A 25703-nucleotide genomic window follows, 5' to 3' on the forward strand; every position below is an offset into this window, starting at 1 on the left:
GGAAGCCCTCAGCATTACCCTTAAGACAACTTACAGAAGGCAGGCTCTCACCTGTTAGCTGTGGTTGTGCTGTTTGCTTTTTTAGCTGGGGCTTTCTTCTGTTGGGTTTGTTTTGGTGGTTGAGCCACCTTGGGTTTCTTCTCCTCCTCAGCTTTTACTTTGTGCTTTTCTTTTTCCTTCTCTTTATCTTTCTTTTTCTTCTCTTTCTCCTTCTTCTCTTTTTTTTTCTTTGGTTTATTCACCGGTGCTTGTGACAATGCAGCTAGCTGCTCATGAACGGCCTTTAGCTGAGGGAGAACAGTGAAAAAATTAATCAGACTTCAAGGTAAGGTAATTGATGCCTACAAATACCCTTCCTCTATGTCCCAACGTGTAAGCATATCCCACAGTCAGTGATCAAGCAGTCTAGTGATTGAACTCAGGAGACTTTGCTCAATTTGAAATCCATTTAAAAATGCAGTGCAAGTACACAGAAGCTGACTCAAATGAAAACCTCATTCTTGTTTTATAGGGGCAAATAAAAATTAAGCTAAATAGCTCCATCTAGAGTGCTGACAGCTTGGCCTCTGGAATCCTGGGTTCATGTCTTGGGTCTCCTACTAGCTTGCTTTGAGACACCGGATAAGCTATTTTATTAATGCTTTGTTGTATTACGGTAGCACATGTAAGCACTGTAGCATCTGGCATTGTATATCTGCATAATAAGAAAGGCCATGGCTGAAGCGTTTGCAACCACAACAGTCAAACCAGCTCACTTCTACAGACAGGGTACAAGAGGACAATATCCCACAGGAAGCTTGTGACAGATTTCGTTACGCCTGAGCTCTCATACAAAATGGGCCTCTCTGTTCCTCCCAGATCCCTAGTATTGTGTGCACCTTCATTCATACCCTGGGATCCCAGAAAGAAACACAGAGCATCAGCACCGAGAATGGCTACCTCCAAGAAAATTAACATTACATCAAACGTGCACTTACTTCACAGCTGAGCATTTTTCCCCTTTAGCTGGCAGAAGGGGCAATTGCTTTGCTCACCCCAGCCTAGAGGGCACTTTTAAGAAAAAAATTAAACCCTTCCTACCACACAAACACAGACACACAGCCTGGCAATGGCAATACCTGCTCCTGGAGCTCAGCCAGCCGAGTCGCTCGCTCTTCTTCCGAGTCTGAGCTGTCTGAGTCGGACGAGCTCTCCTCACTACTGTGACTGCTCTCTGTGCTTTTGCTCACCACTGGTGCTGTCGGTGGAGGCGGAGGTGGAGCCTCTGCAGGCTCATCGGGCATTTTTGCAAACCTCATCTCAAAGACATCCTACAAAAAGGGAGAAAAACTGGTGACAAAAGGAGCCTCAGCCACAAAGACCTCACTCTGGCCTTTTAAACACACCAGACACCCCACCATGGGTCAGGGTCTTACTGCACTATACCAGGTACTGTACAGCATATAATAATGTACGGATGGGCATCCATATTCTGTAAGCCCAAGAAAATTCTCGCACTACTTTATGAAGCAACTGTTTTAGGAGCAGAACGTGGCATTGGGCCATGCCATGTGAAAAGCACCCCAGTCCTGCACCAGAGAACATGGCTCGTTCCAAGTGCTGGAAGAATCACTGACTCTCCCTTGCTGCTGCCAAGAGCAGATCCATGCTTGGATCTCTGAATCGACACCTTGTAGCTGCACTAAACAAACTCTGGAAGACACATTTGCCAACACCTTTACCTGGAGCTTCCTGGCCATCGCTACCACTTCATGGTCTGGAGGATTGTACTTGTAACAATTAGAGAACATTAACCGAATATCTGCTGCAAAGCCTTGTGCATCTTGGTATTCCCGACTGTCCATTTTTTTCTGCAAACAAACAAGCCAAAGGGAAAGGGGGGAAAAAAAACCATAAGCAAAAGGCATTTGTAACAGCTGCATGGAGGACACATGCATCTTGGAGGCAGCTCAGAACAGCCTCACAATCACATTCGTCTAAGAGAACCTAGTTTGACCTGGCTTATTTGTTCCTAAGTAATATTCAGAGTTTCTGCTTTTAAAACAAGCAAGAAAACACACACCAGACAACCAAAGAAGCTGATATTGCACCATGAAGTGCTTAAACTGTTAAGATTCCTAATGTGGGTTGTTTTCTTTCGAAGTAGTACTAGATAAATCTGTCAGGGTCCCCATTCTATTCAAAAGTAGTCACAAAAACATTTTGCTGGATCAGAAACTAATGTAAACAAGGATCGTGGACAGGAAGGGCAAGAGTCAACAGACAACCAAGTTACAACTACAGGAGTACCTTAAGCATGTATTTATGTGTGCTGCTTGGGTGTATTTGCCCTGTACATCTGGAAGGGCAGAAAAGATCATGACCATCTAACTCTGACTTGGGTCAGGGGATGAATTTTGCTTGGTGATTCTTAAACTACAACACCTACTCTTGACTTAAAAGTCCAACTGATAAATACAGAATTCACCCTTCATGAACCTATTCATAATGTTATTTTCTAGTGTAGAGAGGATAAGTATCAGGAGCAAAAAATATTTGCATCTTGTTTCTTTCTCTTATTTTTCAGCTCCCACTTTTATCCATTTCTTTTGCTGTTTGGGACTGAATTACTTGGGTTTAGAGAACAGTTTATAGCATTCCTAGGACGTAATTAATTTTATGCATATATTACTACAATGTAAAAACCTTAGCTCCAATTACACCTACCAAAAGGAAAAAGAAGCTAACACAACATTTCATTTGCATTTAAAAGAGAAATTCTCTATTTGCCGAGCGCTTGCAGGCCTCCCTTTTGTATTTCTTGTGCACCTGTATCCCCCAGCCAAGGGAAGAGGCTGACTGGCAGACAGGCTGCAAATGTCATCAGGGAAGACACGTCCATGGGAGCAAAAAGCAGGGCTGCTTGGGGTCTGCAACCCACACTAGAGGCCTTAAAGCACGCAAAATTCCCCATTTGATCAATAGAAGCTACAGGTATTTCACAGCTGCATGGCAGACCTTGCAAGTATCTTGAAATAACTGCAATGACTCCTAAAAGCATTTTTATTCTGAATAGGGCAGAATTTCACCTCCAGCGATGCAGCTTTGGTGCTGCATGCAGGGCAGTGACATCCCTGCAGCCTTACTCCCTGCCATGCTGCAGCCAGGCATCGGTCAAACTTTTGTCAGGAGATGTTATTCTCTTGGTGAATAAGCTCAGAGACAGCCTCTCTCAGCCACAACACACAGCCAGAAAGGGAAATAGGTTTGTGCTTCTCCTGTCTGAAGGAGAGCTGGCCTTGTTTGAAAAGCATCTCAGGCCAATTCCAAAGAAAAACATATGTTCAAACAAAAGGGCCCATTTATTATAAAATACACCTTACTGCATGAAAGGCCTTTTTGATGCCCTTATAAGTTTGGCACACTCAATGACTGATTTCTGCCTATGAAACACATTCCAGCGTCTGAGGCTTCATTTTCATCCAAACCCAACAGCTTTCTAGCCCAACAGTTTTAATCTGTGGATTTTTATTTTGTTTCCTTGTAAAGAATAATTAACTTTAAAAAAAAAAGAAACTTCAAATTGGTGGGCTGGAATGTCTTCCATTACAAATTCATTTGGAGATACCCAGCTGCTTTAAAAAAGTTACTACATTTACAATTGCAAATCAGGAGTCAGACAAGCAGGACTGGCAGAGGTGCTAGGAGGCCAGCTAGCCCGTTCTCTGCCCCACGCAGCATCTACCACAGTAATCTTTTTTCCCCTCAGCAATCAATTCAATTGTTTAATACTCTTTAATGTTCCTGAATTTGTTTCCTAATATCTGTGTTTCTTGCTCGATGGTAAGCCCTGCCCTGCCCATAGAGGATGCAGAGAAAACTTGGTTCCCTCCCTTCTCGCAACAATCATGTTTGAAGATCTAACATGTCTCTTTTCCACTGTCTCTTCTCCAAAACTAAAACTGGACATCAAGCCATCCTCAAAGTACGTCTTGCACATGGCATCAGGGCAGGCTCACAAGGGATGGGGCCACACAAGTCCAGTGATTTTAGCAGAGAAAATGTCACGTCTAGAAGCTAATGAGGACCCAGCTGATTTCTGGGGGCCCAACTGCCTCATAAGAACAGCTGGCTTGCAAAACTGCATTTGATCTCTAAAATAGGTGCAAGTAATGAAATCTAAGATTCCCCTAAATAATGTCTCCTCACATTCAAGACCCTGAACTCAGCTGATCTGAAACTATAGCAATTCACTGCAAGAAAATTAACTGGTGAGCAGTCAGACCCCTGGAGGTAGTGCTTTATTCCAAAAGTAAACAGCTTGTATAAATCCTCTTGCATAGCAAGGGCTGCTCCTTGTCCACCACTGAGTAAACCAACGGCAGAGGGGCATTCACATCACTGCTGCCGTGACTTGGCAGCTAGAGGATGGAGTGAGAGTAACGGTGTTCCAGGTTCCCCCAGCTCCATCACAGGCACAGCATCCTGCCTCCCCAGCATCAGAGAGGGCACATGAACATGCTGCAAGCAGGTCCTGCCTGCCCATGGACAGGGCAGCAAAAGCACAGCGCTGCCACAGCTTTGTAGCAAGCGTTTCACCTACTACAAGGTATTAGGGCTACTGCCTCTTAAGTTTTTAAAGCGCAACCCATGCTTCTGCCTCCCTCTCTCTTCATGCATTCATCCCTTCCTCTCTCTGTTCCAAGCAGTTCTGCTCTTTCCCCCTCTGTGATGACTATCAAAGAACTGAGGTGGAGATGAGCTCACTGATCCCATCCCTTCAGCTCTTCCCGCTCTCAGTACTAGCTCCAGCACAGCCCTCTGCTCCTGGCTGCAACAAGCTCAGCTACAGCCCCTCCACCTCTCACCTGCCACTGGCACAGTCATGACAGCCCACCTGCCTCCTCCACCACGCACACAGAGAAAACAATCTCCAGTCCTTCTGAAGCATACCTCTGCTGGGTGCAGAGCCTGAAAAAAAGAAAATGCTCCTGGACATGAACAACATTCTCTGAAGAAAATCAAACCTCATACAACCAGAGAGCCAAAGTGACAAGCAAGCAGGTATTCAAGAGTCTATTATAGCTGCAGCAATACTTATGTTTTACTTTTCACATAATTCCTTCAAGATTAGTTTGAAGGCCATTAGTTGCGCTGCTTTACCACAACCATTGCCACTTGTGCAGAATTAAATGTAAAACCTTTCAGAGCCACAGAGAAGCCCCTGACACTGAAGAATTATACTCCCTGCAAATAGCAGGTTTCTGTTCCATGCAGTTAACATATTATAGACTGCATCTCAGAGAAGTCACACTATGATCTACAGGCCAAGAGCAACGATAATAAAACACTCCATAAAAAAACAATACCAGACAGCACTTCAAACAAGTTTATTAAGAAAAACACTACCATGTGGAAGGACAAATCCAGAGTCTTTGCATACAAAAGACTCCACTGGTTCTGCCAATAACTTGTCTCCAGTTTTCTGCCCTACACTAGTAAAGTACAGAAAAGTATCACCTGCACTTGCAGAAAAAGGGCAGAGCTGTACACTTCTTAAAAGAATGAAGTTAGGACTATGAAGAGATTTAAGTGTGAAGAAGTCACTAATCCGACAAATTGCAGCTTTGCACCTTGATTTCGCAGAATACACAAAGAATCTCTTGCAATAAGTGACCTAACCACACACAGAAATACTAGCATTGAGAGTCAGGATTTTACTCTCTCTGTCTCTAACCTTACTGCATAGGAAGTCAAGGGAATGTGACTGAGCTGCGAATAGGTCTAAAAGGACTAGGTTTACCAGCAGTCCCACTAATGTCAGTACAGTAACTGAATGAGTTAATCTAGGAGGTGTTCATCTAACAACTTGTGTTTACAAGACCAGTAGAAAAAAAGGCTATCTAGCACTTCATCACTCTAATGTGATAACAAAAAGAACAGTTGCACTGAGCAAGAGATGCTTTCTCCCATCTCAGTCATTTCTGTGAACCAGACATAATTTGAAATTCCTTAAAACTACTGGCCAGATTACAGTCTTAGAACAGATTTTCAACATGTAGCCTATGATAAGCATGGGCAAAATGTAACTATGCACAGAACATCATGTTTGAAGGTTTCTGATGTCACCTAAGTACCGCACCTCTGATTTGACTGAAAGAACACTGAAACCCCCATCTGCAACCTGTTCCTACTCCCAACCCACTCAGTGGCATCAGAAGAGCAAAGACAGGCTCGCTCAGCTGAGAAGGTGGTGACACCTGGAAGGCAGCAGATCAGTGTAAGTGACCCTGCTTTAAGCAGGAGGCAGGACTCCTGACCAACCTAAATTATCCACTAGCCTATGATCCAAGCCACATGGACGGAGCTCTAAGCTAGTGAGGAAGAGCAACTCCAATGCAAAGTGAAGTGAGAAGGCCTTGACAGCAAGTCCTGTAACTAACACAGTGTACAAGGAGTAAGTAGGCCTTTACTAGCGGGCAGAAATATCAGCAGGATGGTGAATGCACTGCAGTACCACAACTGAGGGAGCTTCTTCCTTCCCCATCCATGCTCAAGAGCAAGAGAAAATGGAAACTTACCCAAGAAAACACTGGGACCTTCCTCTATCAGCAGAAAGTAAAGCCAGGTATCAGTGCTCCAGCTTCACAGACTACCATGTTCAACCTAGCCTCTTCTCCTGCTTTTACTGCTGTGTTTCAGGCTCCCTCTTCTTGCCTGCAGCTCAGCTTTGTCTTGCCCTCTTCTCCTGCCAGGAAATTGCTAAAGGCCTTTAACACAGCTCAACTTAATTGAAAGTCAAAAATACTGCACATTGCACTGGCTTTTGTAAACAAATCAAGGGCACTGCAAGCTCAGGAGATGAATGGTCTCCAAGCCTAGCTCCACCAGAGCTTGCTTACAATGCTTTTGTGAGCTCAGAGATGGGTCTTTTCTGTAAAAATCCAATCATAATAAGAACTAGTACTCAGTGCCTTCCAGATATCTGTCCTCACAACAGCCCTGTGAGGTAGGTTAGGTATTACTATACCCATTCTATGACTGGGAAAACTATGGCACAGAGCTGTGGGGAAACTCACCCAGGACCATAGCATTAGAAAAGCAATTAAAACTCAAGACACTGGGAACTCTTTGTCTAATCCTCAATGCACAGACTATGACAACTACTCTGTCACCACTAAATAATGCAACTAAAATCGTAAAAATACTGCAGCTGAAGTAAGAACCCCTGCAGCATCAAGGCTGAATGGCATAGCACATCAGAACATACCACGCTGCTTCCAGATACTATGTAGGATTTGCCAAAGAGCATGACAGGAATCATGAATGCAGCTGCCCTTTTGCCACCTGGACATTTAGAAAATTCCAGGCATTGGCTCAGCTGGCAGCAAACCACTTCTAGCACGCTAGTGAAAGTCAGCAGAAATACCTCAACTTCCTGCACATTGAAGAAAGTCTCACCTCCACCAACACTGATACCCATGGCTGGCTCACCAACAGAAGACTAGAAAAACATGGATTTGTGCCATGGGTATTTAGGGGAAGAATCAGAAAAAAACCCAGTCTACTGGAAGAAAAACCTTGAGAACTGCACCATACTAAGCTAAGCTCTTGAAAAGGCAAGCATGAACCACATGTAAGCATCACATTATTTCTTCCCCTCCCCAAGTACCAGGCGATCATCATGTTCTGGTTAGAATTGCTCAGCGTAAGCCTATCTGGACCACACACCATGCCAACAAGTAAACAGGCAGTAGCTTCTGGAAACAGGATACTATCAATTGAATCCTATGAAACACAGCACCTCTTCTTCTCAGAGTGCAAGACAATCCCAAGGACACAAGTTTAAAGAGCTGGACTATCCACAAAGAAGAGAGGATGCCATCATACAGTCTGCTTTGCAGGGCAGAAAAAAAGGATGTCCCAGGTTACGGGAAAAAAAGGAGAGGGGGAAGGAAACAAATATAAAAATATCCAGATGATATCCAAACAGGTTCCGTTTACCACCCTTGCCCCTTCCCCCTCCCCCAGAAGGAGCCAGTCCTCTGCAGCCAGAGGGCTGTGACACCCTGCAAAAGAGGTGGTAAATGTGGACGTACTTTAACAGTACTGAGATCCATGGGGTGTTTGATAATATCATGATAGTCATGTAATTCCAAGGCCTCTGCATCAACAGGCTTGTAAAAGGGCCATGCATAGGCTGCATGCTTCTTTGAGAGCATCTCCTTGAGAATGCTGTCACAGTACTTGAGGTGCTCAGAGAGTTTGCCCTTCTTCCCTGCATGCTGGGGGACCTCTCCATCTTCAAGGTCTTTCTTTGGTGGTTTGATGGGCCGGCCACCACTCTCCCGTCGAGCGATGATTTTGGCCTGCTTGGGGTCCGAGAGGGGTGTGGGTGACTCGCTTCGGCTGGCAGTGATCGCGGAGGTGGTGGGGGTGGTTGTGTCCGCTTTCCGCTTCACTCCCTTTTTCTGAAACAGCAGATGGACAGACTTCATGAGTATGTGCCCAGCTCTCATGCTAGCACAGTTCAGCCTTATGTTTGAGATCTGCCTGTCCTCTGACAGAAAATACAATTACTTCACTGGGATAAATGGGAATTGTGACTAGAGGCTTCAACACGCAATTCAGTGACTACAACACAGCGTATTACTTACTACATGTCATCTGAGCCACAGTAACCAGCCATTTGCACGTCTCCAACCCAACCCCAAACACGATGCAAAATGTGTTAGCTCTATGTATTTCACTGAGATTTAAACTAAGGACTCTTACCTCATGTTTGCCAAGGGAAAGGAGTGCGCCCAGTCGATTACTGCAGCTCAGCTGATGCATCGTGACTTAGTAAGTGTCAGTAACTTAACCACATGTCTGAGTCCCCAGTGGCAGGATCAGGCTATAAGTTCTGAACCAAAGCATATTAATCACCAAAGACCCATGAGCCCTCACTCCCTTGTATTTATTGGGTGTGCTAAGGTAGATTGCTTATTATGGACAAGAGCAAGAATCTAATGATTTTGCCTTAAGCAAATAAAACCCCTCTCTCATAAATTCAAGCTGTGACTGTCCAGTCAGCTCTCTTGTGCTCCTATGAAGGATTTATTTCTCCGGAGAAAGAGAGATAGAAAGGGAGAAAAAAGTTCCTTAGGGAAATCTAAGGGAAATCTTAAGTAAATCCCAAGCAGAATTAATTTTGCAGTGTGTATTTGGCAAACTCACTTCTGGGTTCATCCTTGAGTTTCAAAATTAAATTGATTCTCAGAAGCAAGTTATTTGGACAGAAACTCAAGTAAGAGACAGGCTTCTGAGGATGAGGAGGACAGCTTAGCTCCAAGAAGATCCAATTCACAATTTTTCTAGTAATTTTCAAACTATAGGATTAAATAAGCAATACAGTCCTATGGCTTTGCTGGTCCATGCAACCTCACATTAGAATACATCGATACTGTTGCAGTTAATTCCCCAGTTTAGAAAAAAACCCAGCTTTCTCTGAGCTATGCTTTCATCATTTTTAAAGCAATACACAGTTTGCTAGGAAAACTCCAATTATTTAGAGCAACGTCTTCATTTATACATTAAATTAACATAGCAAATAGCTAAACATCATGACAACTCCCAGAAGATTACTCAGTAAAGACAGAACTAATGCACCCAAAACCTGCAGGCAACATCAGTCTCCTCCAACTGGAGTGACAGGCTTGTCTTGAACCGGTTTATGGCAGAAAGGAACATTCCTAGTGCTGGAATCTGCAAACCTTAAAGGAATAGCCCCAGTAAAATCAGGGGCTCAGTCACAGAGGGAAGAAATGCTTTGGGCTATATGGTGCAAAATGGGGGAAACTTCCAACAGCCTTCTGGTCATGGAGCATCAGCACTGACTAAGGCTATGGTCAGATGAGAGCTTGTAACTGAGTTGGAGCAATTACAGTTGACATCACCTCAGCTAGGGTGTGGTAAAACTGGCAAAACTTCTCTCAATCCTCTCAAACTCAACAGCAAGCACTTGTCTGAGCACACCTTAAAGGGAAAACGATGGCCAGAGAGGCATGGAGTCAAATGCGAAGAGAAGGAATGCACGTAACCAGCAGTGAGGGGATGAAAATAAAGCACTGCTTAGCAATGTTGCCTTCTGAAGAGGAAAGGGTCATGTTCTCCATTTACCTTGACTACCGGTGGTGTAGGAGGCACCACAGGCATTATCGGAGCAGCAGGCGGAGGGGGAGCAGCGGCAGGAGGGGCAGTGACAGGCGGGACATTAGCAGTGATGGTTGGCACAGGGGTGGCAGCAATGACGGGCGTCTGAGACACGGCTGGAGGGACGTTCTGGAACGGGGCCGGCGGGGAGACGGAAGACACGGCCACTGCTTGCTGCGCTCCTTTCAAACGACAAAGTGAAAACGCACTGCAATGTACTGATGGTTACAAGTGCCGACAAGACACTGGGAACAAAGTGAAACTGGTGCCGCTGGACTGTGCAATCACAGGCTTTGCAAAAGGCTCCCAGTCCAGAGCTACAGGAACACCACAAAGGACACAGTGTGATTTGCTTGGTGCTGTTACCCAGGGGTCAACAAAAAAAAAAAGAAAAAAAAGAAATCACTGACCTAAGTCTTTGTACCATGAGCCTTAGACCAGCCACATGCAAGTGAAATACTTCAAGCTTTGCACATGGGGTGTGTTTTGCTCTGGGAGAGCCTTCACCCGTCACAGGCTCTCAGTGCTACCCTGCGCTCAGCAAAAGGGCAGTAGCTCACGTTGAGGAAACAGAGATTGCTCTTTTGGACAGCTGCTGTCCTGCACAGACCTCAATCTGGGAGTGTTTTTACTATGCATGGCAAATGGTAACAACCACTCCCCTACTGCCAGTTAAATACCCAAGAGTCCGAAGCACTTGAGATTTGCCACATTACACGATGAAAGAAACTGCTCTGAGTAGAGCCTAGGTCTCATGATAGCCAGGCAGAGGTTTCTTATGCTAGACCTGCAACTGTTGAAGAACTGCCTGCTAATGTAAAGTTAAGGGGCGAAATTAGTAACTAATAACTGAAGTAGCAATACTTCTCTATGTTTTTATAAAAGTTTTTATCAAAGGATGCTGAAAAGACACATCATCACAAATTTCTGAGCTTGGATGAAGTTGTAGCTCCATTTGGCACCTGAGATGTGGGAAAACAAAGGGGAACAGTTGGGTTTCCCAGAGCAACAATCGGACCTTGTTTAAAGAAAAAAAATTTGCAACAGTTTCATTCAGCCCACACAAGTTCCTTTATGAACTATTTTATAGTGCTTACAGACGTTTTAGTCCTAAATCCATTTAAAATCAACTCTAGGTACGCTAAGCTAAATTTAGTTTCTACTGATAGGCAACAGTCAACACAGCCTTTTGCAATGGCTTAATAAATCCTTTCTGTTGATCAAATTTGATTCTATGATGTTGCAACCGTGTGTGCAAAAGAAAAACTTTTTATGGGGTTTAGGGGATTGGCTAGATTTGGGTCCAAGTCTTTGCTGTGTCAGACTTCTGCCAGGACCTTGCGTGAGCTGTATAAACTCAGGTCTAATAAAGGCATTCTAGGCCATGGTCTGTCACTTGCAGGAGCCTGGCATGTCTAACTACCTTGCCTCTTCTTGCCTTGGTTTCTTCTTTGCATACAGGAAGGAACAGTATTGCCCTCCCACACTGAAGTGCTACATGGATGGGCAAGTCACAGATGGCAAGATGTTTGTATGACACATGCAGAGTGCCCTTAAGACAGACAAGCCCTGGAACACTGGGTGAACATCATCTCGACATCTTGCACTGCTTTAACCATTAGGCTACACGCTCCCTTCCTAGCCTTTTCACCATTTGCGAAGCCAGGCAGCTTGGAAGGTGGGTCAGACCTCAGCAATGGCCTCATAACACTTAATGTCACTGGACTGGGTTAATACCTGCACTCTGCATGCCTGCTGACGGCTTGCGACCTTTGCCTTTAGGAACTGGGGGTAATAATTCGACTTCCTCCTGAGGCATCTGGGCAACCTTCTGCAGAAATATCTTCTCCAGGGCTTGGGCCATGAGGACAATGTCATCTGTGGGCTGCAAAAAGAAGAATACAAGCCCATGCTGTATCATCCACACACTAGAAGCAGAGAGGTTCAAAATCAGACTCTGAAATCCCCAATGACACTACCCTTCAAATAAGTGATGGTACCCAAGCTCCGAAAACAGACAGACTAGCTCTCCTCCTTCCTTGCATGCTACCCTCCTGCTCTTCTGTTCTGGCCTAGCATGCAATAAATACAGCATCTAAACATGCTGCATCCAGAGAGTTACCAGGACTTCCAGTAGGAGCCTGGTAACTAGCATCCTGTGCAACAGTGTGGAAGCAGCAAACTGGAACAGATGAGCTGTCCTTCCCTGCTTGCCAGCAGGTCCAAGAGAAGAGTGTAAACACATACTCTGCGGCCCAAACTAATTATTTTGTTTATTTCAGTTTGTTCTCCAGTATGGGTCAATGATGACAAACCACTGTAGAAAACACAATACAAAGAATAGAGGCTTTTAACAACCCAACATCAAACAAGCCAAACCCAAAATAATAACAAGCAATCTAAAGGTGTGCAAGTATGGACGAGACATTAGCAGAGAGCAGTTACACTTCCCGAACTGCTCTCTGCTGCTAAAAGATAGTATTTACTGCTAGACAGCTAGTGTTAACACATAGCACTAATACACCACAGAACAACTGCAAAGCACTGCATAAACTGTAGCTCATCTTAAAGAATTCCTAACTGAAAATAAAAGGAGTAAAAACTTGCTACATAACCCCAGAACAGAAATCTACCTATAATTAAAAGGCGCATTTGCCATTTTAACTAGTCTGGGGGAAGAAAGACACAGCACAAAGACAGCTTTGTGTATTTCAAGTAACATGGTTGCAATTAGTGGCATTTCAAATCCTTGCAAGGAGGGCCCGGAGCACAGCTGAGCTGGTCCTGTTCAAAACCTGCGCTGAAACAGTTGTAGGAGGGTCTTTCCTAGGCAGTGCCCCAGTTAAGGCTTGTCTGGGCTCTTTACCTTGTTATAAATGTAACAATTTGTAAACATGGTGTTGAAATCCTGCATACATTCACTGGCACTCCAGTAATAGTTATGTTCCAGGCGCTTCTTGATCGTCCCCATGTCCATGGGGTTTTTTATAATTTTGTGATAATCCTGTTGGAGAAACAGGAAAGGTGTTACATCTCCTGATATGTGGAGTGTTGTTCACATCTCCCTCTTAGTCCCAGCTTTCTCCTCATTCCCCCTCCCAAAAAACCACACCCCAAGTTTCTGTGGAAACTGTAAATACCGCTTTTACTTCCATTTATTTTCTAATTTTTTAGCCTTTTAGTCTACCACTATTACGAACTAGACTAAAAGCACAAGAACTCCTTCCACAACCACCAATCTTCCCCAGCCCCGCCCCCCCCCCCCAAAAAAAAACCCCACAACAAAACAAAAACAAAAATCCCCACACATACAAACGGCTACTTGGACATCACTTGCTTTTTATAAGGACAGCTGGACTGGGAAGGCACTACGAGTAACGTAAGGAGGAAAGCAGGCTTTGTGCTGGAGTGTGCTGCAGAATAGAAGGGTACCAAACTTGTCAGCTAGACTAACGCTGCAGTGATGCACTCATGGGACCAGAAGTCAGGACAGGAGAGCTCAGCACTAGTTTTGGCAGGGTGTGCAGCTTAATGGTGGACCAGCTGCAATCTGGGAAACAGCATTTTTCTCTCCCTTTTAAAAAGGCTGCCTCTGGCACTTACAGAATGTTATCAGTGCCAGTGCTCGCTAAGACTATGCTAAAAGTTTCAGTCTCTCTTTTAAGGGCATTTCAGGCCTCAAAAGGCTTCCACGTGTTAACCCAGTTTCTCCCTGAGGTGGTCTCAAGCATCCGTAGAGGCTGTGATTAGCCTGGAGACGCTCTAGGCATGCAAGGATATACACTGTAATTTTCTCATTCTGGAGAAGATCAGCAAGCCCTCTTGCTGCACATGCACACAAAGCCACATACGGCCACTAGTCACACTCTGAGCCCAAATCTCTCAAGCACGATCTGAGGCACCAGTATTTCCAGGCAAGTCATACTAGCCCAGAAAAAGCAATCCTGCTGGCTACTGGGCTTGTGCAGATTTAGGCCACACGTGAAAAACAACTATTCTTCCAACTGACTCCGCCTTTAAATTATCTGGTAACCTGCCCTAAAACCACTTAAAAATGCCTCACTGACAAACTAAATCCACAAAAGATGACATAAAGGAGCACAGACCTAGAGAAATATTATAGAGACATTAAGTGTTTTACTCTTTCAGCTAGCACTGTTAAATAGCACCCATCAACATCAGAGAGTTCAAAAGACTTCTGATCCAGTCCATAAAATTATATTATAATCAGCAGTAACTGGAGCTCTCCTGACCTTAAATCCCAGAACCATGCAACCCTCTTGCTCAAGCAGCCAGTTACTGTGCAATGGGCTGCCCAGTGGAGCAGACAGCAGGGCAGTATCTGTATTTCAGTGGAGCAGAGGGGTACAGGTATGCCTCCACTGCTGAGTTGTCACACTTAACAGGACACCTTTGAAGAAGTGAAGAATGCGTTGCTTTGTTTCCTGGAAGAAAGCAGCTTAATAAACTTGGGTCATTTATGAGTAACTGGGCTGTATCTTGTACTACGTGGTCTGACAGAGACAGGGGGTGTGTGTGTGAGTGCGTCTGTACATACGTAACATCAGGCACAGGAGGCAGATGGGTAAATGTAACTGTTCTGTTCTTTCTGCTTCCAGTACAGCATTTGAAAAGATCTGGCTACAAAGTATCCTTGGTAATTAGCTTCTCCAGCCAAAAGCAACACACTTCCTCAACGCTGAAGTCGGTGGCTCCAGGGAAGTCTACCGAAAACACAAGTTACATTGAGCCCAATGCCAAATGCTCAGAAGAGCGTGGGCTTCAAGACTCTCAAATTGGACGGAGGTGGGACAAAGGGTGAAGACACATAAAAGTAAACAGAGGTAAGCTACAAATGAAGCACTACACTTCAGTTGCTCTAAGACAGCTTGCCTACTTGCTCTTCCCTCACGAAGAACTGAACCCGTTTTCTCCTCTCCAGCTCTGAACAATGTCATCCCATTCAGCAAGTCTAAAGGCATTCAAGGAAATTCCCAAAAGAACCTAGCCATTCTGATCCAGCGATCAGAAAACCAGTCTCACCAACACAAAGCTTTCTAAGAATAGAATACCAAGCAGATGATAGATACGTACTGGCAAATTCAATTTAATTGCATCAACAGGTTGGTAGAAAGGCCAAGCAAACTGATGCTTCCACAAGGTCTTTACCACAACATTTTGCATATATTGCAATTGGTTGGTCTTCCGGCCAGGCTTATTAGGATTAGTGACCTCTGGAGGCGGTGGATTCACAGGGCCCTGAGGAGCCTGGATTGCTGATGTGACTGTCGACATTTTCCTGCTCTTGCTCTCACTCGCTGTCACAGCGGCAGCAACTGGGGTATTTTCTTTCTTCCTTTATGCTCCCTGAATGGGACTGACATCCCATTTCCAGGGTCCAACCATACAACCTAAATCAAATGAGAGGAAGAGGACAGTGTGTAAATACAGATACTTAGTTGAAGTAGGCACATTAAGACACTTCTGCTGTTGACAGCGTTTGAACTCAGGCTCTTTACCCCATCTGCTTCATTCCCTGGAACACACTTCATCTTGATGATGTGCACAGTTCAAGACCCATGAGACAGTGGAACAGCAATTCCCCAATTCAAAGCCTGTAGAGAGCCAGTACATTTCACAGGGCTAGTTCTTGCTTTATCTAGCTCAGAGAGCATTTTTGTGCAATGAAAACACATGGCGTAGCATAAGAACATGGTTAGGGAATACATTTAGTGAGGAATGCAGAGACTCCCATGAACGCACTGACCCAAGCTAGTAAATCCACAGATTGCAGCTCCTTGTAAACTTAACCATGTTGTCTCTAGACCCATTTGGGCTGGCACTGAGTCAACTTTCAAGTCTCTACGCTGGTGCAATGGTTAGTCTAAAATCCCATAATCAAGAGCAGACAACAGCTGTCAGAGGACCTCAATCCAGAGAAATGAAAGAAGGGCAAAGAGAGGTGCTGTGCACAGTTGTGAATGAAAGGTGCCACCAGAAATATCCTAACTTGAAGTGATCTCCACTTTGAATCCCAAAAATGTCTATGTCCCTTACTACGCGCACCTGACTGGGCCCTCAGTTTAGCATGGAAGTCTCAAGATACAGGCTAGATATAAATAATTACTATTATTATACTTACATCCCATGACCTGGCTAAGCCAGCACTGTCATGCTCTCTCTTAAAGGCACATATGATATACAGAAGAAAATACAAACTGTATTATTGTATTCTTTGTTTCCCTCAGCAAAATGCAGGGGGAAAAATGGTCTAGCATAACTGTGTCTTGTATACCATATGGTAAACAGCTTTGCTATGTCATCTTTCATAAACATTTGATATTTCAATTCACATCAGGACTGCAGCTACTCTTCTCATGGCAAACAGACCACAATCACTTTCTAGAGGCAAATTATTTCAAATATGTTCAGAAAGCCACACAAATACTCTCACTGACATACGGTTCTCAGCTGTACAGTGAAACATGAGCAGAGACAGAAGCTGCAGTAGTACAGGAAGAGGAGAGCAAGACATCCTAGATAAAAACAAAAGACTTTTCTTTGATACATTCCCTAATTATCTCTACTGAGTATCCAAAAAAATCTAGAACATCAACTTACCCTCCGAGCTGCTGACTAGATGGCACAAAGTAAACACATACTTAATTTGGGGGAACTTTACAGAAACAGATGTGTACAAACAAACAGATCTGCAGCAGAGAGGGATGTTTAAAGTCTTCTCAGGCTTGCCCAGGTAGCAGGGGCATTTGTATTCTGGATGCCAGCTGCTGCCCCAGCAGCTCTGTAACTAGGAAAACACTCCAGCACCCCAGTGACGCTGTGGCATAGGGAAACACACGGTAAAGTAGCCGGTGTTGCGGGTGCCACAGCCATCAGGAGCACCCAGGTACTCCGGGTGCACCTTGCTGGGGACCATTTTGGCTTGGCTCACAGCTGTCCCTGGTTCCAGAAACCAGATCGGTTGTGTTTTCGTTTGGCTTCGGGGTTTTTATTTTGTTTGTTTGTTTTTTTAAAGAGTTAATTGTATAGTTTATTTTTCATAGTGCTTCTATCAAAAATGAAATTATTAAAAACCTAACCCAAATCTCTGCATATGTACATATGCTTATGTGTGCAAGGAACAGACAAGACCAGTTTTGACCCTGCCACCACCCATTCATGAGTCCCACTGTATGCCAAGGATGTAGAAAAAACAGAGGCAATAGTAAGACTTTCTTGTGCCATGTATATGGCACAAGTATAGATCCAGAATCAGGCCTCTGGTCCCTACTCTTTGATAACTCAAAGCAGCAGCAGAAATATCGCAAAATGTGATCTTCAGATCAAGGCGGGGAAATAGACAAAGTAGTAGAAAGAAAAAAAAAACCAGATAATTAGGAAGTTTCACTCAGTCTCCTTCTGGGCAGCTCTCCGCGTAGATTTCAGATCCCAAGGCCTCTGAACAACATCCATCATCTGAGTGTACACAACGCTGACTGCAGGCCCCTGGCGACCACCACTGAAGCATTTTGTTTGCTGTCTTGATTAACAAACTGAATTCAATGCAAGGATTGATGGGAAACAAAACTCCCACGGAGAACACTTCCTACTGCTATAGAGCATTTCAGTCACAAGTTTGAAACTATGCAGTGTAACTTAAGTCTTCCCTTTAAATAACCTAAGATTAAATACAATGATACTCTTTCCATTTGAATTCCCTGATGTCCTCCTACCTCGAGCTCCATTTAGTAATAATTTTTTAAAATTAATTTGTATTAAATCCCAGAACTCTTAAAAAAGACCCCAGCCCTAGCTCCTGCCTCTCCCAGACTCCCTCTCTGACCTTAACCAAGGCGTCCAGTATCTTCACACCACAGCTCCTCCTCATCTGTGCCACAGAGACAGCGATAGTTCCTTTCTGTCTTCATTTGCTCCACCCAGCCAGCTTGCAAACTCTCTGGGACATAGAATCATAGACTTGCTTAGGTTGGAAAAGACTTCTGTAGTTGTAGAGAGGCACTGCCTCTTCATGTGCACATTCAGACCATCAAGCTTGAACAAGGCTTGTACAGTCCACATAAGAGAAGCACGTAACAGTCATCAGTGACACAACTCAGAAAGGATTTTAATTAATAACATTACCAAAAGTAGGAGGGGCAGAATCAAGACAGCCAACTCAGCTAGTCCTCTGGCAGCTGATCCCCTTTTAACTTTTATGCTCCAACTCATTGGTTATTACAACCAAAAGTGGCTATGAACCCCAAACCTCTTAGCAGCACTGTCATTCAAATGCTGGATCCTGCAGCTGAAAGACAGGAATAGCTACCTGGGCTATCTCAGCAGCACTGGCAGGATCTGTTCCTGGCAGAAATACAGCTTTAATGTGCATGTGCCTCACTGCACCCTTTTAACCCTCAGTCCATCCAGCTTCCTCATCATTTGCTGGGGAAGCTGCTCTGATATCAGATCATTCCTTAATTTTTAAAACTAAAGATTTGTTTCTACATCCATTCTTTTACTTCTGAAGTTTAAAACTAATACCTTTTTAAAGAACATAAAAATCAGATTTTGAGGCATCAGGAAGCTGAGGGTACAAATACTTTGGAAATGTCCAAAGGGTATGACACTGAATTCAAAGAGGACACAGCCCTGCCTGAGAAATCTACTAGTTGTGAGACCTCATTTATCAAATGGGGAAAGTGATAAGCATGACCATCTGACATCTCAACTCACCACACAAATCATCTAACGGGACACTTGGGCTCACACACAAAAACTAAGCAAGCTTACACAGATTGTCCCATAACTACAAGCAGAATCAAAACACACACCTCTCGTTTAAGCACTTCAGCATTGCTGAAGTTGTGTTAGTATCAATCATTATTTAAATCACTAGGGATCCCAGTTGTGAACCAGAGTATCGCTGTACATGGACTGTACAAGCCTGGAATGAGGACTGCCAAAACCAGCCTTGGCACAGCCCACCATGTGCACCTTCTATAAGGTTGGATTTTTTTTTAGCCCTGGAGTAACAATTTCTTAAATTTATTTTTAAATTGCTAGTTATTCTGTTACTTGAGCATTACAGGTCTGAGGAACAGAAAATGTTCTTCATTTTTCTGGCTGCAGTTTTGATATTACAAATTTAAGTATACCCTTTTGCTGTCATACATGAAGAGCGCATACTTCTTCCTGCACTGCACATTTCTCCTCCTTCTTGCTCATCCCAGTCTGAGACTATAATTAAAAGCAAAACCCAAACCCAAACTCAAATAAATCTTGCTTTTCTGGAGTTTAAGTCTGTCCTTTTGTGCTAAGTTGCAACCTCGGAGTGGCATCCAGTACAGCTATGGGGTTTGGCACATCCTTCAGTTAAACCAATCCTCAAAAAAACCCAGCTAGGTTGGAAGGTTTGTTTAAGGTTTGTTTTTTTTTTTAAACTTTCTTTCATTGAGTTGCTTGCATGGGTCAGTCAGTGGAGAGACAGCTGGCATGGAGAAAATATGTTAATAATTCCCTGTACTAGCAGGATAACATTTTACTCGGCTGATGCAGCCCACAGACTGTCTGCAGTGGTGGAGACTATTTTAAAAGCAGCTATAAAGCCCCATGAAATGTGCACTGTGCCAGTAAGCCTGCTGCTTCAGCTAACGGTTCTGCCACTTCCTTTGGCAGCGCCGAAGATTTGACGGATGGCTCACTCCCTTGCTGCTGTTTGTGCAGTACAGGATGGTATTTGTTTTGATTGCAAAATTAGAATGTAGCAAGCTTTATATTAGCATGTGAGCTCAACAACTTTTTTTTTTCTTCCCCTTGCTATAGTATTTCTGCATGGTTACGTGGACACTGATCAAAAATTGGCACAATTCCAGCCCAGCCAGAAACAGCAACATAAATCTTCCCATCAGGGAAAATTATCAAGTTTAAGAGATGTTCCTTGACCTCATCTTTATCTCCACATTATTATTTACATTACAGTAGCACATGGAGGCTGTGCAGAGACCAAGGTCCCTCAGTACTTCACATTCTGCAGGCACACAGTAAGACCCCATTCCTACCTCAAAGAGCCGATGCTCACAACTCTGACATCATATCGTGTTGAAGTGACCTGCCCATGGCCACCCTGTGAGCTGGCGGCAGAGCCGAGAGCAGAGCCCTGAACCCCAGCTAGTGAAACTAGCCAGCGAGTAGAGAAACAGCACCTCTGAAGCAGCACTGCTCACAGGCATGAAATCCAGTGATAAGGCTCTTTGAAGGTAGGATGGAGCCAGCAGCCAGAACCATACTGAGATAGCAAGGCAGCTAGAGCAGTCATCTCCATGCTACTGCTCCAAGTATTACTCCCCTGCATACACTCCTTGCAACCACCAAAGCAGACACTTAGTCCCTTTTTCCCCCCAACAGCAGCAACAGTTGGAAGCTTGGTCAAATTTGCCATCTATGCTACTCCCCATCTCAGAGAAGCAGCAGGTCCATGATCATCTTGCCCAGACTTTCTTATAACTGCAGGAGAGGTTTAGCGCAGTACTACTACATCTCAACACAACCTTGAAGTCAGGTAAGATTATTAATTGAGGGTTGTACCCCTTTCATTCTATGGCTGTAGAAACTAAGGGCGACACCACCACTCCTCCAGGCTGCTCCGAAGGAAACAAAGCTGGTGGGTGTCTTCCTTTTCCTCCTACTCTGTCTTCCTTTCCTTTCACAGTCCTATATAGGAATTGAACTTCAGGCAGCTTTCACTACCTACTACTCCTTGATGTTCTCTTCAAACTCAAAGGATCTGCAATTAGAGACCAAGACTTGAGGACAGACGAGTTATTCTATTAGCCAGCACTGCCTTGGCAGACACATGCACGCTATCACAATATGATCACAATATGCCACCCCCTCAAGACCTGGGGATAAAGCTTTTGCACTTGGCTTCACTGCAAGAAGTAGGAATTTGGCTTGTGAGTGCCCCTATGGCACACTGCAGCTTTGCACTCTGGAAGTCCATTCAGCTGCCCCTGTTGTCTCCCAAGTCATTAATTCCACACATCAGAGATTTGCTTTTCATGCACATTACTTGGAGCACAGCCGCAGTAACATCCTGAGACTGGGAGATGCAACCGTGTCCTTAACTTACCCCTGCATGAGGGAGGGGAAAAGATCACAAAAGATTAAGTCAGTTCCTTGGCTTTTGACTTGGTTAGTTTAATGCTCATCAGATTATGCAGATGGATTTCCCACCCTTGGTCTCTCCTTGGCTGTTACAAGAGCAGGTGTTTCCTCAGTAAGAAGCCTATGGGTTCATAACCAGCAGATAAGAATCAGCCAGAAGAAACTGGTAATTTCAAGGACCTTCATTTCTGATACATATTCAGTGCTCCCTCAAAATCACACAGCTCTGAGATGCCTCATGCCTTTAAGGTATCATGCCGTCAAACTTAGGGGTACCCAAAAATCACATTATCTTGACTACAAAAGCACTGGGGACCTCTATGAACAACACTCTAGGTACCTCAAATAAAATTAAGGTCTTCCTGATCTATAGGCCAGAGTATCTCTCTCCCCTAAGTTGCTAATGCCACAGAAAGCACCTTCCCATCAAGTCTAAGCAAGAATTTAGATACATTTCCCATACCTCCCGCAACACAAATCATATAGGGCTCAACTGCTTTCTAAAGGCTGCAGTTTCAAGTACAGGGAGTGATGTTTCAATGTTTCACACTATAACAAGCCCGTTTTCATAGCTCTGAATTTTCTTTTGATAAGAGTTTAAGTAACCAGCCTTGGTAATGGATTAGGTATGGTTGATCTTGTCTTGGATCAGGGAGAAGGACAGAATGACCTCTGGACATTTCTTCCAGCCCTGCTTTTTATGGTCCTCTGAAAACATGGAGGCAAATTTTAACTCAGATATACACTAGTTTTGCGCAAGCTCCTGAGTTACACACAGTTTTGTTAAGGCTAAAGGAGGAAGGAAAAGTGCGAGTGGTTAAAGAGCTTACTCTGTGTTTGATTCCTGACTGGAGGAGCTCAGCCAGCTTTAAGACCTGACTCTGCAGTAAGGATTGGACTGAGATTTCTGAAATAAAGGGAAATGCACTTGTGAAAAATCTTCCAGGAAGTACTTCAGCAAATTTACTGCGTGACCTATAATGAAAATGTTAACAAATGCTTAGCTGTAGGAGTTGAAATAAGCATCTATGAACAGGTTTCAGAGTACATAGAGCAGCTGATGGCTTACACATCAACACTCTGGGAAGGCAGAGTTAAATCAATAGGATGGGAATGGGTAGGTGCTTCACAGGAAAATGCCTCTCACAACAAGATACACCAATTATACCTTAATGGCAATGGAGAAGAAGCGTTGGGCTGTTTCAGCCTTCATTTTCGTAACAGATTTGGCAAAGAAAGTGTTTGAGATAATCACATGCCTGGGCAGAGTCTGCTCGTGCCATGTCTTCCTGGAGGGGAAAGGTGGAGACACAATGAAATTACCTTGCATGACCCACAGGGCTGAACCCACAACACCTTATCATCAGGGGAAGAGCCAGAGAGAAGCCAGACAGCAGGTACTCCAAGGTTTACAGAGAAAGCAAGAAGGTGAACCTGCTTCAGAGCATATGCTCTCTCTTACCTAGTGCACTGCAACACATTGAATGCTTATTTGGGAATTTCTAGCACTTGTTGGGGTTACTGCAGTCCCCCAAAAGCCCATGTGCAGCAGAAGCCCTGCAGCCTTGGACATTAGGCAAAAAGGAAATGCTGGTGGATAGCCACACACCATACAAGCTCCCAGCACATCAGGAGCCAAATGGGGGAGCAGGGGACCTAGGGGAGGCAGGAACTTGCCTGAAGGCACATTGGAAGGATGGTATAAACCACAACACAAACAGCAACTTAGATCTCCCTCTGTGATTCAGTAACCACTCCAAGCCCAATCCTGCAAAGTGCTAAGCAACTTTCCCCTCTTAGTAAGTTGCACAGTCTCTGTGGCTCAGTGCCTCGCCACAGGGTTCTGCAGGCTTATCACCTATAAGGCATAACTAACTGGTCAGTCAAGATAAATCTCTTTCTAAGGAAGGTTTGGGCAAAGACAGAAACAAACTCAAGCTGTCCACACTTTCTGGCCCCTCTACTTGTGTCAACTCCCTTGCCCTGCTGTCTATTAGGGAGAGATAAAATGACTGGAGGAGGATAAGTGCTAGTTATCTGGGGCTGGAGGGTCTAATTCAGACTCATCAGACTTGTAGGTGCTCCCATCATTGCAGTTACAATAGCTATGACAGCTGATCTAGTCAATGCTACCCAGTCCTGAAGATACAGCTTCTCACTGCAGGACTGCTGCAGAACATGATCCTAGCTAGAGAAGTCCCATTACACAAGCAGTAGGTGTGCAACAGCATTTCCTAGAATACCACAAAAAGAAACTGTAGCCTAGTCAAGAAAAATCTCCATGTTTACATGGAAGTTGGCCAAGAGGGGAAAAATGTTTGGTTATCCCAAACTCAAACCTTGCTGATGGGCACAGCAAAACTCTACAGACTTGGTCACAACTTCTTCAGACTGGCCAATTCCACAAATTCCGAACTGGCACAAATGCAGTCTGCTGGATGCCACCTTTGTTATTCCACCTCTCAATGTGTTATTAGAACTTTAAACTTCATAGATGGACAGAATCCACTGTTCCACCTCTATCCACCCTTGTTTATGCATTCAAATCCATGCTTTATACCAATCAGAACTACAACTGCATTTGCTCACTTGGGTTTGAACCACTGTCACCCTTTATTAACATTCTTCATGTCAGCATTTCCAACTGCTCTCTAAGTGGGAGACTGAAACATTGTGACAGGTTGATGCTCCTTCACTGTGAGCTTGCTTGTAACAGATCTCAGTGGCAGGGCATTTGTGGATTCCTGCTTGCCCAGCCATCAGGCAATACTGCCACAGCACACAAGCAGCAAAGGAGGAAAAAAAAAAATCTCACTTGCTGACAGCTACTAAGAAGAAACCATACATCTAAAAGTCCAGGAGCATCAGGTCCATCCCTGACACACCACCGAAGTGACAAGCAAGCAGGCTGAAGCTGTTCAATTATTTCAGTACTGGATGACTATGCTGAACAGCCTTAACCTAATACTTGCTTCAGCAGAAGTCAGCCTAGGGTTCCTTTTGCTCACTTTCCTTCAAGAAGCAAAACTGGTGGAAAGAAACAGGTACAAATACTACCGAGCAGATAAACTGGAAGAAGAAACAGGAGTTAACCTACATCCTCTGGGAGAAAGCAAACCAGAGAAAGTCAGGAAAAGAAAGGAAGAATTAACAGAGTGAGAAGATAGAAGTTAAAGCTTCCCATCTCATGCAGTTTGAGTGTGTGACTGACCACAGGCTGCTGTTAAAATGCTGCATCATACACACACTCTACTTTTCTGAAATATAGACTAGAGCAGAGGGGAAAAGCCACCCTGGTATGGTTCATCCAGGCTTGGTCACCGTTATTAACACCATACAGATACACACAGAAAGGATAACCACACACCAGACACTGTATGAGGACAGTACACATCATAGGAAATGCCAGCCTCTGCTCATGACCAAATACTGCAAGTGGGGTGGAGAGATGGAATAAAAGCTGGAGCCTGACTGATTGCTAGGGCAATGAATTGACAGGTTAAACACCTCAACATGTTTCATTAGGATGTGCCTAGACACTAACTGCAGTACGACCAAGAGGCTCTGCTGCCCTGACTAGGACAAAGCACAGTACAGCATGCACAGAATTTCTGTCCTAAGGAGCGCACAGTTTAGACAGGCCCGGAAAGAGGCACAATTTGGCAAGATGTAATGGTCTGAAAAACTAAAAATAAAAAAAAATCACAGCACAGGTCAGTACCATAACCTACTTCCTTCAAGGCTCTGTCTCCTAACTCCCCTCTGTTCATGTATTACTTTACAGCCTACCTTCTCCAAAGCATGACTTATCCAACAAATGATACTATTGCTAATTCATCCTGTGACTCCAGGAATCAGTTTTGTCAGTTTCAAGTCCACGAACCATACTTCAGTTAAATTATATTTAAAAAAAACCAAAAACCAACAACAAACGAACAAAAAACCACCACCCCATACTCTGGCAGTGACCCAAGTTTCAGATGATACATGCACAACAGAAGCATTCAGGTGCACCCTTTAAAGCATAACATGGCAACACCCACACAGGCTTCCCAACTCCTAATGGGATTATTGTACATCTACACCCTCACGGGGTTCTCTTTCTCTGCTTTTTAAAGGATGTGATCTGCACAGTTAAACATTTGTGTTCTGAAAAAAAGAGAGTCTGCCCTTCCCCTTTTTAATCAGCATATGGTGCTGTGTACTTTTGCAATACATGGAAAAAAAACCCCTCAAACTCACTCCTTTTGATTCAGCATATAGCAAACAAATTACACAGCCTTTCCACAACAGGTTTTGTCATGACTGTTTCTTTTTTCTGCACTCTGATTTCGAAGAGGAGAGATTATTGGACACTAAGCATTTTG

At 44.2% G+C, this 25703-nt stretch overlaps 1 protein-coding gene across 3 annotated transcripts in view; it reads right to left on the bottom strand.

Annotated features, from left to right (window-relative positions):
• Window positions 1-25703, bottom strand: part of BRD3 (bromodomain containing 3) — a 42550-nt gene that overhangs the window by 9027 nt on the left and 7820 nt on the right. For 2 of the 3 annotated variants that reach the window (XM_056351458.1, XM_056351460.1), the window contains exons 2-9: window positions 15268-15584; window positions 13040-13177; window positions 11911-12058; window positions 10141-10355; window positions 8079-8450; window positions 1722-1850; window positions 1119-1310; window positions 52-287 (exon numbers count right to left, since the gene is read on the bottom strand). In XM_056351458.1, the coding sequence (XP_056207433.1) occupies window positions 52-287; window positions 1119-1310; window positions 1722-1850; window positions 8079-8450; window positions 10141-10355; window positions 11911-12058; window positions 13040-13177; window positions 15268-15468 (1631 nt within the window). In that variant the 5' untranslated portion in view covers window positions 15469-15584. Of the gene's footprint in view, window positions 1-51; window positions 288-1118; window positions 1311-1721; window positions 1851-8078; window positions 8451-10140; window positions 10356-11910; window positions 12059-13039; window positions 13178-15267; window positions 15585-18016; window positions 18131-25703 lie in introns of all 3 variants that reach the window. The other variant, XM_056351459.1, reaches the window with a different exon arrangement.

The sequence above is a fragment of the Falco biarmicus genome, chromosome 9, assembly GCF_023638135.1.
Source record: "Falco biarmicus isolate bFalBia1 chromosome 9, bFalBia1.pri, whole genome shotgun sequence".
NCBI classification, from domain to species: Eukaryota; Metazoa; Chordata; class Aves; order Falconiformes; family Falconidae; genus Falco; species Falco biarmicus.